Source organism: Anas acuta, chromosome 3, assembly GCF_963932015.1.
Source record: "Anas acuta chromosome 3, bAnaAcu1.1, whole genome shotgun sequence".
NCBI classification, from domain to species: domain Eukaryota; kingdom Metazoa; phylum Chordata; class Aves; order Anseriformes; family Anatidae; genus Anas; species Anas acuta.
In genome coordinates this window covers 6,905,195-6,921,662 of record NC_088981.1, presented here as the reverse complement: position 1 = coordinate 6,921,662, position 16,468 = coordinate 6,905,195, and the positions used below count along the sequence as shown (strand labels likewise).

The 16,468-nt window shown below is 62.7% G+C and overlaps 4 protein-coding genes and 1 long non-coding RNA gene across 8 annotated transcripts in view; 2 read left to right on the top strand and 3 right to left on the bottom strand.

Moving 5' to 3' along the window:
* Positions 1-2,485, bottom strand: part of LOC137853263 (phosphofurin acidic cluster sorting protein 1-like) — a 42,304-nt gene extending 39,819 nt beyond the window's left edge. The window contains exon 1 of the mRNA XM_068675435.1: positions 2,150-2,485. Coding sequence (XP_068531536.1) covers positions 2,150-2,415 — 266 coding nt within the window. The 5' untranslated portion in view covers positions 2,416-2,485. The remainder of the gene's footprint in view (positions 1-2,149) is intronic.
* Positions 2,486-2,872: 387 nt separating this feature from the next.
* On the top strand, positions 2,873-5,878 carry LOC137853270 (transmembrane protein 121-like). Its single transcript, XM_068675459.1, has 2 exons — positions 2,873-3,399; positions 4,674-5,878. The coding sequence occupies exons 1-2, from the start codon at positions 3,188-3,190 to the stop codon at positions 5,611-5,613; spliced, it is 1,152 nt and encodes a 383-aa protein (XP_068531560.1). The 5' UTR covers positions 2,873-3,187; the 3' UTR covers positions 5,614-5,878.
* Positions 5,879-6,721: 843 nt separating this feature from the next.
* Positions 6,722-13,858, bottom strand: RRP36 (ribosomal RNA processing 36). Its single transcript, XM_068675465.1, has 7 exons — positions 13,688-13,858; positions 10,391-10,520; positions 8,592-8,658; positions 8,174-8,278; positions 7,972-8,046; positions 7,750-7,867; positions 6,722-7,537 (listed from the first exon to the last, which is right to left on the bottom strand). The coding sequence occupies exons 1-7, from the start codon at positions 13,818-13,820 to the stop codon at positions 7,398-7,400; spliced, it is 768 nt and encodes a 255-aa protein (XP_068531566.1). The 5' UTR covers positions 13,821-13,858; the 3' UTR covers positions 6,722-7,397.
* Positions 13,859-13,894: 36 nt separating this feature from the next.
* On the bottom strand, positions 13,895-16,087 carry NPAS4 (neuronal PAS domain protein 4). Of its 4 annotated transcripts, none has more exons than XM_068675458.1 (6): positions 15,954-16,087; positions 15,446-15,848; positions 14,853-15,337; positions 14,622-14,731; positions 14,296-14,425; positions 13,895-14,193 (listed from the first exon to the last, which is right to left on the bottom strand). In XM_068675458.1, exons 1-6 carry the CDS (start codon positions 16,052-16,054, stop codon positions 13,911-13,913), a joined length of 1,512 nt encoding a protein of 503 aa, XP_068531559.1. In that variant the 5' UTR covers positions 16,055-16,087; the 3' UTR covers positions 13,895-13,910. The 4 variants fall into 4 exon arrangements, with proteins under 4 accessions (XP_068531559.1, XP_068531558.1, XP_068531557.1 ...); XM_068675457.1 differs by having other exon boundaries at positions 14,296-14,731; positions 14,853-15,099; positions 15,232-15,337; XM_068675456.1 differs by having other exon boundaries at positions 14,296-14,731; positions 15,446-15,582; positions 15,682-15,848.
* On the top strand, positions 14,035-16,307 carry LOC137853277 (uncharacterized). The gene is made up of 2 exons (XR_011094362.1): positions 14,035-14,174; positions 14,317-16,307. It is a non-coding gene; the product is annotated as an uncharacterized lncRNA (long non-coding RNA).
* The last annotated feature ends 161 nt before the right edge of the window (positions 16,308-16,468 follow it).

The window sequence follows — 16,468 nt, the reverse complement described above, 5'->3', positions numbered from 1 at the left end:
CTTAAAGGATCGCTGAGCACGGGGGCGTTCACCGCCAAGCCGGCCTCGGAGAGGGGGATTTGTAGGGGCTGCAGAGAAGCCAGGCTGCGCTCCCGCAGGGACGGAGCAGCCCCCTGAGCCCCGTGTGAGTGTGCCCCTGTACCTCAGAACCTGCCTTCGCCCTCCCAGCTCAGCCACGGCAATCCCCGAGCCCAAACACTGCCTGCATCTCGCACCCCCAGCTAGAAACGCCACGACCTATCGCGGAACCAGCATCCTCGACACGCCGGCTGTGTCACGGAAAACGAGCAAGAAGGAACCCCAATCGGGCCATCTTATCTCGTTTCCTAATTCTTCAAGAGCTCGCGGCCTCTCGGATATTAAAGGCAGCAGGCAGGAGAGGCGAGCTATTACCAGAGGGTGAAAAATAACACTGCTTGGCAAGCCCCGAGCCCCGGAGCGTGTTTGCACAAAGTCCTTCCACGCGTTTCTCCCGAGCGCGGAACAATGCGAGCACAGCACGGCGCTGCTTCCACGCAGACAGACATTTTATTTTATTCCGTGCACACACCTCTCCCAGCCGGGCCCCGAAACCACAGAGAGACCCCAGCAGGAAGGGCGACACCCCCGATCCGAGAGCGAGGCAGCCCCCAAAACTCAACGGGGACTTGGCTCAGCGCCCTGGGTTCCTCCCCAAAATCCTCCCGGCCTGGGCACGGCCCCTCAGCAGCCCCTACACTCGCTCAGGGCCGGGAGGATTAAGACCAGGGGCGTGTAGGGGACAAAAGCCCCGTTACTGGGCGTTGCTTTGCCACCGCTGCCACTCCCGGAGCGCAGCACAGCCTCCCCACGAACCCAGCTCGTTTTTGGGGCTGGGAAGGGAGAATCGCCTCCCGGCAGCTGCTCCCAGCTTCTGCGTGCGAGGGCTACGTCCACACGTGCTTCACCACCGCCCGGCTCACTGCTTGACACCCACAGCCAGGCACCACCTCCAGGCACTCCAAAGCTGCCCCCAAACCTGACCCCAAACCTCAGGCACCTCCAGGCTGCTGCCCGTGGAGCCCAGGACCTTGGTGGGCACCACACCAGCTGGGAATTATTTCCAAACACTTCTGCTCCCTGCTGTCTGGCTGCTGGACCTCCACGCTCCTCGCTCCCAGCTCCTCAGCCTCCTGGCGCCCCTTCCAAGGGCTGGTTCTTACCGTGATTTATTTGCTCTGTGCTTTTTCCACGTGTGTCATAGACTCTGTAGGGTTGGAGAAGGCCTCCAAGACCACCTGGTCCAACCATCCCTGTACCACCAATACTACCACTAATGGAATCATTGAACCATTGAGGTCAGAAGATCTCCAAGACCACCTGGTCCAAACGTCTCCCTGCCACCACCATCACCACCAACAGAATCATTGAACCGCTGAGGATGGAAGAAGACCTCCAAGACCACCTGGCCCAACCACCCCCTACCACCACCATCACCCACTAAGAGACTCACTGAGGTTGGAGAAGGCCTCCAAGACCACCTGGTGCCCCTGTACGACACCACCACCACTAATGGACTGACGGAGGTGGGAGAACACCTCCAGGACCACCTGGCCCAGCCATCCCCGTACCACCAATACCACCAGAATCACGGAACCATTGAGCTTGGAGAAGACCTGTGAGACCACCACCATCACCACAGGCTCATGGAGGTTGAAGAACACCTCCAGGACCACTTGGCCCACCCATCCTCATACCACCACCACCACCACGAATAACCACAGGCTCATGGACATTGAAGAACACCTCCAGGACCACTTGGCCCACCCATCCTCATACCACCACCACCACCACGAACGACCACAGACCTGTTGAGGCAGGAGAACACCTCCAGGACCACCTGGCCATCCATCCCCATACCCCCCCCCCTACCAGAATCACGGACCCACTGATTTGGGAGCACAACCCCAAGCCCCCCCCCACCACCACAGACCCACGGAGATGGGAGAACCCCCCCCCACGCCCACCCCGCCCACCCACCCACCCACCCTCCCCGCGACCACCGCAGCGCCGCCGCCCCTTTCCCACCCCCCCCCCCCCGAGGCTCGGCGGCTCCTCCCGGTACCGGGAGCCACCACCGAGCCCCGAGACCCCCCCCGATACCCCCGGGGGACCCCTCCCCGGTCCCAACCTGGGCACGCAGCTGGGCGCCGAGCGGTCGATCTCCCACGTGGCGAACAGGTTCATGGGCACCGGCACCGGGCCGGGCCCGGCGGCCGTCACCGCCGCGGCGGCCGGGGTGGCGGCGGTCAGCATCATCACGGTGCTCGCCGTGGCGGCCGCGGTGGCCGCCGCCGCCCCACCTCCTCCTCCTCCGGCCGCCGCCGCCGTTGCCGCCGCCACCGGGGGTGCCGGGGGGGGCCCGGAGCCCAGCGCGCCGCCCGCCGCCGCCGCCATCCCCCCGCCGGTGGCGGCCCCGGAGCCTCCGCCTGGGCGCGCGCCCGCCCGCTCCGCCCGGTGGCGCGCGCGCGCGCTCGGCGGCGGCTGGTGGCGGGAACGGGCGGCCCCCGCCGAGCCGGCGGCCAATGGGAAGAGGGAGGAGGGGCTCGGCGGAGAGGCGGCCGCCCAATGGCAGAGGGGGAGGGCGGAGAGCGCGGCCAATGGGGGTGGGGGAGGAGAGAGGCGGCGGGGAACCAATGGGAGGAGGAGGAAAGCGAGGAGCGGCCAATGGGAGGCGGAGGGGGGCGTGGCCAGGAGCCCTTTAACGCGCGGGCTGGCGGCGCGGGCGCGCGCCGAGGGGCGCGGCAGGGCGCGCGCCCGGCGGGGTTGCCGTGGCAACGGGACCCCCCCCGGTACCCCCGTGCGCGCCCCGCCCCCCCCCTGCAGTCCCAGCCCCCCGGAGCGGGCCGAGCGCGGTGCGGAGCGGAGCCCCCCGCGCCCCCCCCGCGCCCCCCGCGGCCGGTCCCGGGCTGCCCTCGCTGGGGGCCGCCGCAGTCCCCGCCCGCCCGGCCGGGAGGGGCCAAGCGGAGCCGCAGAGCCGCCGCCGGGCGATGCCGCGCCGGGCACGGGGGTGCCCCCCCCTCCCCGTGCCGGCCCCGCCCCGCGCCGCTTCCCCGAGGTAAGCGCGGCCCCGGCTGGGGGGGGCGGGGGGGAGCTGCGGGGCCCCGCTCCGCCGCTGCGGCCCCGTTTCTCTCCCTCCCAGCCCTCCCCGGAGCGCCGAGCCCGAGCCATGCTGCGGGCGGACAGCCAGAGCCAGAGCCAGAGCCGGCCGCGGCCCCCCGCTGCCCCGGCTCGGCCGCCGGCCCTCCCCGCCGCTCCCCGGCCCGGCTCCGAGCAGCTCCCCGCCGCCTCGCCGCTCTCCTGCTGCAGCCCCGCCGCCCGCTCGGCTGAAGGCTCGGGACATGCGGGGTTCGGGGCTTTCGCCTGTCCGGGCACCCCCAGGTAATGAATGGGAGCACGCGGGGGGCTCGCTCGGCGCGGGGGTGGTGGGGTGGCAGCCCTATGGAGAGCCCGAAAGTGGGGCAGAGCGGCTGGCGGGTGGGATTGGGGATGTGGGGCAGCGTGCTGGGGGGCGGGAGGCTCACAGATCCCCCAAAGGTTTGAGGAACCAGCATGGTTAAGCCTTGGGGTGCCCCATCTATCGGGACCATCGTCTCCCCCATCCCCACCACCCTCGGGCACCTCTGCCTCGGAGGCACCCACGCCCAGCAGGTTGCATCCCTCAGACGTGCAGGTTCCTGGCCCCGAAGTAGTTGTGGTAGCGGGGTGCCACGCGTGCCCCGCTCACGGCCACCTGCCCTGCCCCGGCAGCGCGGCCAGCAGCCCAGCCTCGGCCTCCATTTCAGCCCCGGGGCTGGCTCCCCTCCAGAGCAGCTGCCACGCAGGGCCCCGGCTCCCCGCTCCCTCCGGCGCTGGCAGCGGCCGCCCGCAGCTGTGCTGGGCCGGGAGGAGGGAGCCCGGCGGTGCCCGTGCCACCCAAACCTCGTAGGGGCTGGGCTTTGCTCTGCCTGTGCCAAGAAGCCGAGCATCGGGCTGAAATTGAGGGCCTCCTGCAGAGCTCTGCGTGCCCAGCGCTGCCTCCCGCTGCTGATGGTGCCCAGGGAACAGCGGGCACGGGCAGGCAGCTGGAGGCAAAGCTCTTGAGGAGCACGAGGCTGGAGGAAACTGAAGATGTTGGGCAGATTTCTTCCCTCCCTCCCACCCTCCAGCTTATTTTTAGCCCGGCTGTCCTTTCTCCTAATGCCGAGGATGGAAATGAAGGAGGCTAAAAAGACAGGGGCTCTGCCTCACGGCCGTTAAGGACGTGCTCGGGATGAGGGCACGGCCACGCGTGCCTTCTAGGAAAGAGCAGAACCAGGGCCACGGACCGGGAAAGCCCACGGAAAATATAAGGCACTAAGAAATTAAGCAGTGTGAGGAGCTCCAGGAAGAGGCAGGAGCACCCCAAGTGCTCGAGGGACACCCGGCCTGCCCCGTGGTCCCCCTACACGTGGCTCCTGGGGGCTCGTGCCCGTTCCCCGGCAGGATGTCCTGTGGAGACGTGGCCTGGCACATTTTGGGGGGTTAAAACAATGCTGGGGGAAAAACTGATGACAATTCACCTTCCCCACCCCTTCTTCTGCTCACCCACGGTTGGCGGGGAGAGGGGGGGACAAGAGGGTGGGGGCGGGCGCGCCCGGCAGCTCGCTGATGGCCCTGCCTGTTCCTCCGCGCAGGATGGTGCCCCCGCCGCCCATCAGCAAGCCCCACGTGTGCCTCTCCACCGTGCTCATCATGAGCAGCCTCGTCCTCATGGATGCCTACCTGGTGGAGCAGAGCCAGGGCTCCAGGAAGCTGGGCATCTGCGTCATGGTGGCGGTGGGCGACGTCTGCTTCCTGCTGGTGCTGCGCTACGTGGCCACCTGGGTGGGGGCGGAGGTGAAGACGGCCAAGCGGGGCTACGCCATGATCCTCTGGTTCCTCTACGTCTTCGTTCTGGAGATCAAGGTCTACTTCGTCTACCAGAACTACAAGGCTGACCGCAAGAGCCTGGACCTGATGGCCCGCAAAGCGCTGACCTTGCTGCTCTCCGTCTGCATCCCGGCCCTCTACGTGCTGCTGGTGGCCACGGAGCGCATGGAGTACGTGCGGACCTTCAAGAAGAAGGAAGATCTCCGCAACCGCCTCTTCTGGGTCATCGTGGACATGCTGGACGTGCTGGACATCCAGGCCAACCTGTGGGAGCCCCAGAAGAAGGGCCTGCCGCTCTGGGCGGAGGGCATCATGTTCTTCTACTGCTACATCCTGCTCCTGGTCCTGCCCTGCGTGTCCCTCTGCGAGATCAGCATGCAGGGCATCGGCATCGTGCCGCACCGCATGATGCTCTACCCCATGCTGAGCATGCTCACCGTCAACATCACCACCATCTTCATCCGCGGCAGCAACATGCTCTTCTTCAGGGACGCCCGCGTCTCCAGCATCTTCATGGGCAAGAACATGCTGGCCATCGGCCTCAAGCTCTGCATGTTCGTGCAGTACCAGCGGCACCGCAACCACGCGCCGCCGGGGCCCGGCCCTGCCCCGCAGGGCTCCTGCCAGCCCCAGCCCTCCCCGGCGCCCGGCAAATCCCGGGATCAGCCCGCTCGCCCCGAGGAGCCGGCCCAGGACAACACGTGAGGCAGCAGCCGCAGCCCCGACCGCCCCCACAAAACACCAGGAGGGCCGCAGAGCCCCCCGGACTGCCCCCATGGGCTGTGTGGGGACGCCACTTGCGCCACCACGGCCTCTCGCCCCGCTCCCCGTGCCGTGAGAGCCAGGTGCCCACGCTGGGGGCAGCGAGGACCGGGCTTCCTCCGGCCTCTCCTCCTCCTTGGACAGCCGCAGGCTCGGCCACGGGACCTTTTTCGTACCTCCCTCTTTGCAATAAAAGACCTGAGCCCTCCTGGTGTCCGTGTCCCCCGTCCCTCGCCTGTCCAAGTGTCACGTGGCGGTAGTGGGGAAAGGGGAACTCATTGGTGGCCACCCAGATGCAGGGAGAAGGTCGCAGGCGCCCACATGAGGGCATTCTCTCCTCATTTCTCCTGCGCTGGACAGCAGCAGGTGAAACCTGTGTCCAGCAGCTGGGGATGGGGACACGGGGACCTGGGAAGGCAACTCCTGCATGGCCAGGGCTTCCAGGTGAGCCCACTCCAGCCTCCTTCCTCAATTCTCTCCTTGCACCGCTACCAGGAGAGATTTGTCCAGCTCCAGAATAAAAACAAAGCGTAGAACAGCAAAATGATGCCACAAAGGGGCCGTGAGAGCCTTGAGCTTCGGTGCCACTGCAGGCGTAAGGATGCGGCAGGCTCTGCATCCATCACGAAGCCAGGAGAGGAGGAAGAGGCCGGGCAGAGCCCACGCCTGGCTTGCTTTGTGCTAAGGGTGGCTGCGGCTCTCCTTATCGTCCCTAAGCGAGCTGGCACATCCCACTTCTTCCGCCTTCCCCCAGTCTCACCAAAACCCGTCAGCAGAGCAGGATGCGCAGGGAGGCAGATGCCTCAGTACCGCCCTCAGCCAGGCACGGAGGCGCTGCTCGCCTCGCTTCTTGCTCACTGCCAGGTTGGGCAGGGAGCGCCCGGCCCTGCTGAGCTGGGTCTGACTGGGAGCACTGGGCTCACCCCCACGTCACCTCCATGAGGAGAGGGCCAGGAGGAAGGAGAAACAGATGGGGGTGATGGGTAGTGCTGGAGGCACGTCCCGTGAGCTCAAACTATGGCTTGGATTGCAACAGCAACGACACGGGGAATAGAGGAAAGTGAAGGATTTATTTTGTGCAGAACCGGAGTGACCTGGAAGCACCAGCAGCCCTTAGAAAACAGGCTGAGAAGGGGGCAGCACTGCACCAGGCCACGAGGAAGGCCTGCAACAGCACGGCTGCTTCATGAGACACGGACACAATTCCCTCACTTCTCAGCGCCGGTCAGACTCCACCTGGATGCTGCACCCAGGTGGGGCCCCCAGCAGGAAGGTGTCGGCCCTCTGGGCTCGCTGCAGCTGAGGATGGGAAAACTGGCAGGGGCTGGAGACCCGTGCTGAGAGGCTGGGGAAGCTGGCTTATTGAGTCTCAGGAGGGGAGGCCTGCAAGCAAGGCCTCCTGCTCATGCCCAGACCTGTAACGAGGTTTTTAACAAGGCAGAGCCGGGCACATCACTGAGAACAAAGATCACAGGCTAAAACCAGGCAGCGTTCCTGGAGGAAAAAAAGAAATCCCTTTGAGACCTGGAAGCAGTGGAGCAGGGGCCCAGAGAGGTGGTGGCACTGCCCTTAGAGGAAGACACGGGCAGGTACGAGGCCTGGAGCCTCACAGCGTCACCGTACGGTGATGGCAGACAGCAGGAAGCTGGGGGCCACCTGCCAGGCCTGGCAGAGGGAATGGCAGCAGCAGCCCCACCTCTCCAGGCAGCAGCGCGCCTGTCCGGCCATCACGAGTTCTTCTGCGAGGGCAGACGGCGCTTGTCTTTGATGGCGTTCCTCTTCCTTTTCTTGCTCAGGAAGCTCTCCAGCTTTCCGCTCCTCTTCAGCTCCGCGTACTTCTCTGCCAGCTCCAATTTCCTCTTCTCAGCTGCAAAGGAGAGAGGAGCAGGGCTTTAACCCAAGCCTGAATCATCTCTGCACGCTGGCCCCTTCTCGCCTCTCCCTCCCTGGCCCCAGGCCCGGCTTGTCACTGGGGTGCCAGCACCAGACCCATCCCTCCGCAGCTCCAAGCCAAATTATCGACCACTCGCTTCCAGAGCTCGGAGCCCTGTCAGCAGCACGTTCACACTCTGTACTTACATTTCTTCAGGAAGAAGGGTTTCTTCCCCTGCTTGGCCAATTCCCGTTGACGTCTCTTAAAAGACAGCTCCCTCTCCCTCTGTTTTTGCTGTTTTTTCTGTGCCTGTTCTTGCTGCGTCTGCACAGAAAGGATGGCCCGTGGCAGCAAGCGTCTAGACAGCCCTCAGGTCACACCTCCTCTCTTGGTGCTTCACAGGAGAGGAGCTGCTGCACCGAGCTTACCATGCGGTTCAGGAGCTGCTGCAGCTTCTCCTTCTGCTCCGCGTCCCGGCATTTCTTCAGCTGCTTCTGAATCATCTGGAGAAGAGAGCAGAAAGCTGCGTCACTGCCTGCCTGCCAGCTCCGCTGCAAAAGGCCTTTGTGGAAGCTGCTCCTGCCAAGCAAGGTTCTCCTGGCCAAGGACAGGCATAAAATAAAGCATCACCTCCTTCTCCTGCTTCTTGATGGCGTCCAGGAAGCTGTACGTCTTCATAAATACTTCAGGTTTATACTCTCCAGACAGGTCATCAAATCGAGGGTCCCTGTGGATCTGGAAGCAGGGAAGGCAGAGCTGAGAGCCAGGGCCAGGACTCCAGTTAAGGTCCTGCTTCCTCTCTTCCCATGGATCAGACCCTGCCATTTTTATTTTTATTTTTGTTTTTTAATCTACCAATATTTATAGCCATCACTGAAAACATCTGCAGTTAGCAAAGACTGAGCCCAACAATAAAGGTGGCAGTCCCTCACCAAGTCATCGTGTCTGCGTCCAGTTTACCAGGCAGCAGCAATAAACCGAATTAAAACCAGCACCTGCTGCGCCCCACCTCTTGTTCTCCCCAAAATACAAGGCACCTGTACCCCACCTTCTTTGTGACAGGGACAACTTGGCGCAGGAAAGGCACGGGTTTCTTGGCAGACATCTCCACTGGCCTGAAAGAGAAAAAAACATAACTTGAAGGGATCAGAGGGCGGAAGGAGGCTCAGAGTAATGTGCCAGCAGGTTGCGCAGACCCTCCGGAGGATATTAATGCACGGTGCCAAAACACCTGGCTTCTCCCATGGTGATACCTAGAGAGGTGACTTGGTCAAGAGCCAGACAAGCCTAATACAACCAACTGCTCTATAGATGTGTGGCTAAAGTCATCCTGCATAGAACATCCGTGTGTTTTATGTCTTGTTCCGGAACACCAGAGCCCCCTGTATCAGGTGAAAACCTGCCACTGCACAGGACGCATCAGTGAACGCACTGCACTGAGTTATCACACGCACGTTCTCGTTCATCACCTAACAGCCCTCTTCTTGTAGCACAGACCTTTGGAGTTTGTAGCTTTATGGGGGAAGAGGAAGGCAGGATAATGCGGGAGAAGGGAGTATTACTCTCCCCATCCCACTTGGATGCTGCATCCCATGATTTGTCCATACATCATGCACGTTATCAGAAACAGGAAAAGTTGTGTGAAGCCCCTGCTGACAGTCCTAGCACTACAGCCACATTCAGCAGTAGTTACACGGGGGCAAGGAGCACAAACAGCCCTGAGGCAATAAAGCAGCTCTCCAGCTCACGCTCAAGGCGGCATTTTGGGTATTTTCACATCCGCTCATGTAGCTACGCCCCTGCGCAACGCCCAAGCCAGCTTTATAACCCATCGCTGAAAGCAGCCGAGCTGCCAGGGATTTCCCTGAAGTCCCTTTTAAGAAGTTCACTTCCATTATAAAAACCATGAGAGAAGCAGCATCGGGGATTTACAGCGATGCAGCGCTTAAAGGATTAGGGGAATTAAATAATAAAAACAGAATTATGCAAACCATGTCTTAGAAACAGAGATGCCGTGTGAGGATGCTGCACTACACAAAATCTCCCAGCCTCTCGGGTAGAAGGCAAAGTAGAAGCATCGCTCTGGTCAGCTGCTCAATTCAGAAGGAAAACCAACTCAGCAGAGGATCAGAAATAGGTGAGGGAACACCAGGGTAAGAGAGGAAACCCATTCAAATCGCTGGGATGTGACTCTGAGGACTGAGAGCTGTTAACTACTACAAATAAAGGGTAACGCTATGGCAGCTGCTAGTGGCAGAGGCCTGCGGAGGCCGGGAAAGAGATCTGATAAGCTTTGTTGCACTGAACACATTCCACAGTCCCCACATCAACAGGGCCTCCAGAGAATACAAACAGGAGGTGTAAAGACTACTGAGAACGGGAGAGTACTGGGCGGAGGGGAGGGAGGGAGGGACATCAACACGGATGAGAGAAGAGCAGAAGGATGAATGAGATCCCAGACCAACTGTCCGATCCTGCAGCGAGGGGAGCTGGGCAGGAGACCCCGATAAGCTGGAAGGGGATCAGAAAGCAGCTGGGGTAGAGGTAAAAACGCTCTCCCTCAGAAGAGAAGCCAGCCGTGCTTCTGGGTTAGAAGCATCTCAATACAAAGGGCGTACAGGAATTGAGTGCTGATTTAACTGTCGACTAACAGGCGATAGCTGGGCAGTACTGGGAGCTCCAGCACTTCCAAAATGCAGTGCCATGGTGAAGGCTGCTGCTGTACAGCACGTTACAGGAGATCTACACCAGCCCCAAGGCAACAGTGACCCGTGAGGAGTTCCCAGCACAGCTTCTGGAGAGCAGAGGGCACAAGGACACATCCTGAATACATGAGGACACCTTTACCCCTTTTTGTTTCGTTGCTGCTTCACTGCAGGTTTGGCAGTTTTCTTCCCACCGGTCACCTGCTTGCTCACTCTTGTTCTCGTGCCGCTCTGCAGCTGCAGTCGTTCCTCAAAAGACATAAAACATGGATCTGGAAGAGAGCAGAACACACCTGAACCAAACGGCTTCTCGAGGCACTTCCCAGCCCTGAGTTCCACCAAGAGGGACGGCTCAGTCGGATACAACCGGCACGAGCCCAGTGGTGCCAGCCCTCTCCTCCTGCATGGAAGAAGGAAACCACTGCTCCCCTCAGCTTACATCTGATATTTTACGAATTATTCCTTCTCTCCTCTAACCATCACACAGAAGACCAACACAACAGAAGAAACATCAAAGCCACTTCTACGCAAAGTGCCGACGAACGCACGAGATATTCTCCTGGAGTCTTCTGTTGCTACGCTTCCTTAGGATCACTGTCACCGAAGAAGATTAAACAGTTCTTACAAGACAGAAAACATTATCATCCCGAATGACGAGTCCTACACCAACAGCAGATTGTTCTCCTCCTCCTAACCGCAACCAAAGCGATTCCTTCTGGGTTCACACCTGGGAGGTGTCTGCCTGCTCAGCACCTCAGCGCAGCGCCAGGCACGCAGTCCTCCCAGAGGAGCACAGCTGGGTACCAAGCAGCTGGCACAAAACACCCAGATGTGGCTGCCCAAAAACAGCCACACCTTGCCCCATGTACTGCCCTAGGAAACGTTTTCTTTTCACTTGCACACTCGAGTTTTCAGAACAAGGGAGAAAGGAAACGTTAACACAGCGCTGTTTGATCACACTGCTTCCCCAAAACACCCTTCCCACTGATCCTGCTGCTGCCTGATACCCTCTCTGGCTTGGGCTCCCTCACCCCTGCCACCGTTGCCCTTTGTCAGCCTCGTGCTGCCACTTAGTGCCTGCACAGCAGAACGTGACACCTTCCGAGCAGAGACCTGCACTCACTGCTCGGGTACAAACCGAGCGCCAAGCAGCTTGCTAATTTATAGCCAGCTTAGCGGAGTTCACAGCATTCAGTGCAGAAATCTTTAAACTGCGCTACAGGAAGAATCTGTGCTCATTACACGAGGCACTGGGGTGTAGAGCAGTTCATCTCTATACAGGAAGATAGGTGGGTGTCACTGGACGAATGGAAGTCTCTGAGGAAGGACAGTCAGAAGGGCAGAGAAAACATTAGAAGAAAGGAAGAACAATGTGGAAACGGCTCTAATGTTTTGTAAAGACAAAGGCACTGTCACTGGCAGTGCAAAACTCCAGTCGGCAGCATTTCCAAAACAGTACCAGGAAAGCAGCAAAGGCTCATGTGCTGGCAACGAAACCAAGAAGCAACACATTAAAATCTGATGGGGAAAGCACCTCCTGCACAGCAGTGTCAGTGCAGGACACGTGTCCTACCGTGTGCTTTTAGGAGACTGGCAAGAAGTAGCCACTCACGCTGATACAAACTTTATCTGACAGTGGCAGAACAAAAACCAACAAGCCACCAGCTGTTTTGGCAGAATCCAGAGGTCCCAGGGGGCAAAAAGAACTGGGTAGAAGTTGGGGAAGCGCAGTGCCCTGCTCCAGAGGGGCTGCTCCCACCCCTGGGGGAAGCTCACCATGCTGAGGGGACCTCCATCACTGGCCCAGCCTGCTTCCCTTATTCCCACCCCCCTCTCCTGCTGCTTTAACCACCTGGCTGCTTTTTATCCCTTTTCCCCTCAGCACAACTCAGCAGGAAGGGACCTCCACCCCCCCCAGCAGCTCACTGAGGCACCACCACCCCCCTGGGGAGCACCAAACACCCTCTCCCTACCTCAGCCATCCACCGGGACATAGGCCTAGCGGCTTTGGGCCACGCTGCAGGGGCAGGAACCGACTGAGGGGCCAGTGGGTAACGGCTCGGCCCCTCAGAGCCCCCTCAAATCCCCTCAGAGACCCCCAGAGACCCCTCAAATCTCCTCAGGGCCCCTCAGAGACCCCTCAAATCCCCTCAGGGCCCCCCCAAATCCCCTCAGAGACCCCCCAAATCCCCTCAGAGACCCTCAGAGATCCCCCAAATCCCCTCAGGGCCCCCCCACATCCCCTCAGGGCCCCTCAGAGACCCCTCAAATCCCCTCAGGGCCCTCCCAAATCCCCTCAGGGCCCCCCAGAGACCCCCCAAATCCCCTCAGGGCCCCTCATGGCCCCCCCAAATCCCCTCAGGGCCCCTCAGAGACCCCCCAAATCCCCTCAGAGACCCCTTAAATCCCCTCAGGGCCCCCCAGACACCCCTCAAATCCCCTCATGGCCCCTCAGACACCCCTCAAATCCCCTCAGACACCTCTCAAATCCCCTCAGGGCCCCCCAGAGACCCCTCAAATCCCCTCAGGGCCCCCCCAAGTCCCCTCAGGGCCCCTCAGAGACCCCCCAAATCCCCTCAGGGCCCCTCCAAATCCCCTCAGGGCCCCTCAGAGACCCCCCAAATCCCCTCAGGGCCCCCCCACATCCCCTCAGGGCCCCTCAGAGACCCCTCAAATCCCCTCAGGGCCCTCCCAAATCCCCTCAGGGCCCCCCAGAGACCCCCCAAATCCCCTCAGGGCCCCTCATGGCTCCCCCAAATCCCCTCAGGGCCCCTCAGAGACCCCCCAAATCCCCTCAGAGACCCCTTAAATCCCCTCAGGGCCCCCCAGACACCCCTCAAATCCCCTCAGGGCCCCTCAGACACCCCTCAAATCCCCTCAGACACCTCTCAAATCCCCTCAGGGCCCCCCCAAATCCCCTCAGGGCCCCCCAGAGACCCCTCAAATCCCCTCAGGGCCCCCCCAAGTCCCCTCAGGGCCCCTCAGAGACCCCCCAAATCCCCTCAGGGCCCCTCCAAATCCCCTCAGGGCCCCTCAGAGACCCCCCAAATCCCCTCAGAGACCCCTCAAATCCCCTCAGAGACCCCTCAAATCCCCTCAGGGCCCCCCAGAGACCCCTCAAATCCCCTCAGGGCCCCTCCAAATCCCCTCAGGGCCCCTCAGAGACCCCCCAAATCCCCTCAGGGCCCCTCAGAGACCCCCCAAATCCCCTCAGGGCCCCCCCAAATCCCCTCAGGGCCCCCCAGAGACCCCCCAAATCCCCTCAGGGCCCCCCAGAGACCCCTCAAATCCCCTCAGGGCCCCCCAGAGACCCCCCAAATCCCCTCAGGGCCCCTCAGAGACCCCTCAGCCCCCCCCAGATCCCCTCAGGAGCCCCCAGGGCTTCTCAGAGCCCCCTCAGGGCCCCTCAGGCACGGCGGGAGCGGCCGCAGGGCCTCACCTTCCGACACCGAGCCCTCTGCCGCCTCCTCCTCCTCCTTATCATCATCATCATCATCCTCTTCTTCTTCTTCTTCTTTTTCCTCCTCCTCCTCCTCCTCCTCCTCCCCCCATGCCCCTCTCCCTCCCCTCATGGCCTCCCTCAGCCCTCAGCGCCCACCCCCGAGCCGGCGCAGCGCGCATGCGCAGTGAGCCAGTCAGTCAGCCAGTCAGTCAGGGGCCGTTTATTGAGGCGCGGGCCGCGCATGCGCAGTGCCCGGCGGCACCGCCTCCAGCGCGTCTCCTAGGAGACGGGCCAGAGCCAGGGCGGCGTCGGGGCAGGCCCCGGGGACACCACCGGGAGCACCGGGGACACCGGGGCAGGGCGCAGGAACGGCGCAGGAGGGCGGCGAGAGGCTGTCGGCCAAGGCGCGGAGCTGTGCGGCCAGCCGGCTGAGCGCTGGGCTGTGAGGCGCTGCCGGGCCTGTCCCGCGAGGCCTGTCCCGCAGGTAGGCCGCCTCCTCCTCCCTGAGGCGGACACGGCGCTGAGGGGCGGCCCCCGGGGGGGCGGCTCCGGGACCCCCCCCCCGAGCCCTCCTGAGCCCCCCTGAGCCCCCCCTCGGCGCTCACCTGAGGCTGCGGCTGGAGCAGGCGATGAGGCCGCGGCCCCGGCGTGCCCAGACGCGGAGCCAGGCCCAGCTGCGGTCCCGGCGGAGCAGGCGCAGCACCGCGGGGCTCCCGCCCGGCCCCCGCCCCAGCGCTGTGGGCAACGGGAGGCGTTAGGAGAGGTGATGTCCACCCCTTTGACAGCCCCCCGCTGTGCTTGGAGCCCCGCACAGGCATGTCACTAACTCTCTGCTTCCTCCTTTGTGCAGTGAGCAGGACCAAAGGTGCTTTGTCTTGGCCATTCTGGTCTTGGGTGTAGCCAGACCAAGGTAGAGGACACGGCCACTCACCCACAGCCCTGTGCTGGGCAGCTGCCAGGTCAGCGTCCTCGGGGTGCAGGAGGCTGTACCACGACCGACCGACCAGCTCCTCCCTGCGGTAGCCGAGGTGGTAGGTGACACTGGGGGGGAGGAGAGGAGTGGGGTCCAGCCTGCGTCCTGCACCCAGACTTCGCAAAATGAAAGCATCCTGGGGGTCCTGCACAGCCAGCTGGGGCTGTGCTGTGAGTGGGCACCCCTCACCTCTCCGAGACATCGCTAAAGGTCATGTCCAGGGCGTGTGTGCTGTGGAACAGCTCGTCCTGAGAGCCGGCGTCGCCCTCCGCAGCCAGCGGTGGGACCGGGGTGCAGAGGGCCAGGAAGGCTGTGGCAGAGGGGGGGGCCGGCCAGCGTGGGGCCATGAAATGCCCCCGCACTGCCACGGCCCGGTTACCCCCGTGCTGCAGCCGGAAGGCTTTGGATGTGCGCATCTCACTGACAAACGTGACTTCTGCAGCAAAGCAGGACTGGGTCAGGGGCTCCCTTGGTGGCCCCGCTCCCCTCCCAGGAAGCCACAAAGCGCCCAGGCAGGGCAGTTCCTGCAAGACCCCAGCCCAGCAGCCTCCCGTTCTCCCAGCCTTACCCCTGCCTGGCTGTTCCTGGGCCAGGAGGAGCTTCTTGCACACCTCCTCCCGCGCTCGCCCCTCCAGGATGTCAAAGACCGTGTCCCCCTGGGCGAGGAGCTCCACCTGGACGAGGAGCTGTCGTCACGGAGCGTGCCTGCCCCGGTGGGGGGGGAGCTCACAGGAGAGCCTCACGGGGACAGTGGCTGCAACTCCACAGCTGCCAGGCCTTACCATGGAGAGGCCCAGGACCTGGGAGACGTTCTCGGAGATGTAGACCAGCTTGCCAGCGGCCGAGAGCACCAGCAGGAAGCCCGGCAGCAGGGAGAGGAGCTCCGCAGCGAGCACCGGGCCCGCCGGGGGAGCCGAAACTGCAGGGGGAGCGCAGTGTGAGGCTCCTGCGGGAGCAGCGCCCCGTGCAGAGCTGTGCTGGCGAGGTGCTGGGCAGGTGCAGCGGTGCCCAGGGGTACCTGGAGGGAAGAGGTGAGCGCCCCGCAGCCGGAGGCACACCAGGGCCATGGTGTGCAGGTAGGAGAGGCGCTCCTTCTCCCGCGCCGAGATGGGCAGCAGGGAGCGCAGCGCCTGCAGCTCCGCGTTGATCTGGTCCCGGCGAGCCTTCGAGGCGCTCTTGGTCGACCTGCAAAGCCAGCTCTTTGGGGAAACCTGCCCAGGGAGAGGGGGGAGACGCCATCCCCATCCTCATCCTCATCCCCTGCAACCCCGTGGGTGAGGAGCAGCTCACCTGAAGGGTTTGGAGACACCGGGTGCTGCCCCAGCCCTGCTGGGCAAGCAGCTCGCCTGTGCCTGCAGCGGCCTGTGGCAGTGGCTGCAGAAGATGGTCATGGTGCCGGCACGGCGCGCCCGGAGCTGGCAGAGCTCCTCTCGCCTCCTCCGCCTGCGGCTGCCTCTGAACCCGCTGACCCCCGCTGCTCCCGGGGCCTCCTTTTGTAGCCTCCCGGCTGCAGGGGCCACGGCGCGGAGGAGCGGGACCTCTCCTGCTGCCAAACAGCTCGCGGCTATTTTTAGAAGGCGGGCTGCTAAAAATAGAGCCCCGGCTGCAATCTGAGAGGGGAAGCAATAAAAGGAAGCTGGGGTCTGTAAAGCGAGCCTGGTGGCTCAGGAGGGGGCGATGACGAAGGCAGCAGGGATCCCGCCGCGGGGCGTCCCGAGTGACCACTGATGGCCCAGCACAAAGCCTGTGAGGGGCTGGGGACATGAGGGGTATGGGGCCACGGTGTCCCTAAACCCTCGGAGGGA

Coding starts and splice junctions, on each gene's coding strand:
- LOC137853270 (XM_068675459.1), top strand. CDS start 3,188: ATGCTGCGGGCGGACAGCCAGAGCCAGAGCCAGAGCCGGCCGCGGCCC. Junction 3,400..4,673: donor GCCTGTCCGGGCACCCCCAG/GTAATGAATGGG, acceptor TCCTCCGCGCAG/GATGGTGCCCCCGCCGCCCA.
- RRP36 (XM_068675465.1), bottom strand. CDS start 13,820: ATGAGGGGAGGGAGAGGGGCATGGGGGGAGGAGGAGGAGGAGGAGGAG. Junction 10,521..13,687: donor AGAGGGCTCGGTGTCGGAAG/GTGAGGCCCTGC, acceptor GCTCTCTTCCAG/ATCCATGTTTTATGTCTTTT. Junction 7,868..7,971: donor AGCAGCTCCTGAACCGCATG/GTAAGCTCGGTG, acceptor CTTTCTGTGCAG/ACGCAGCAAGAACAGGCACA.
- NPAS4 (XM_068675455.1), bottom strand. CDS start 16,054: ATGACCATCTTCTGCAGCCACTGCCACAGGCCGCTGCAGGCACAGGCG. Junction 14,732..14,852: donor TTTAGCGATGTCTCGGAGAG/GTGAGGGGTGCC, acceptor CCTCCCCCCCAG/TGTCACCTACCACCTCGGCT. Junction 14,194..14,295: donor TGCTCCAGCCGCAGCCTCAG/GTGAGCGCCGAG, acceptor TGTCCGCCTCAG/GGAGGAGGAGGCGGCCTACC.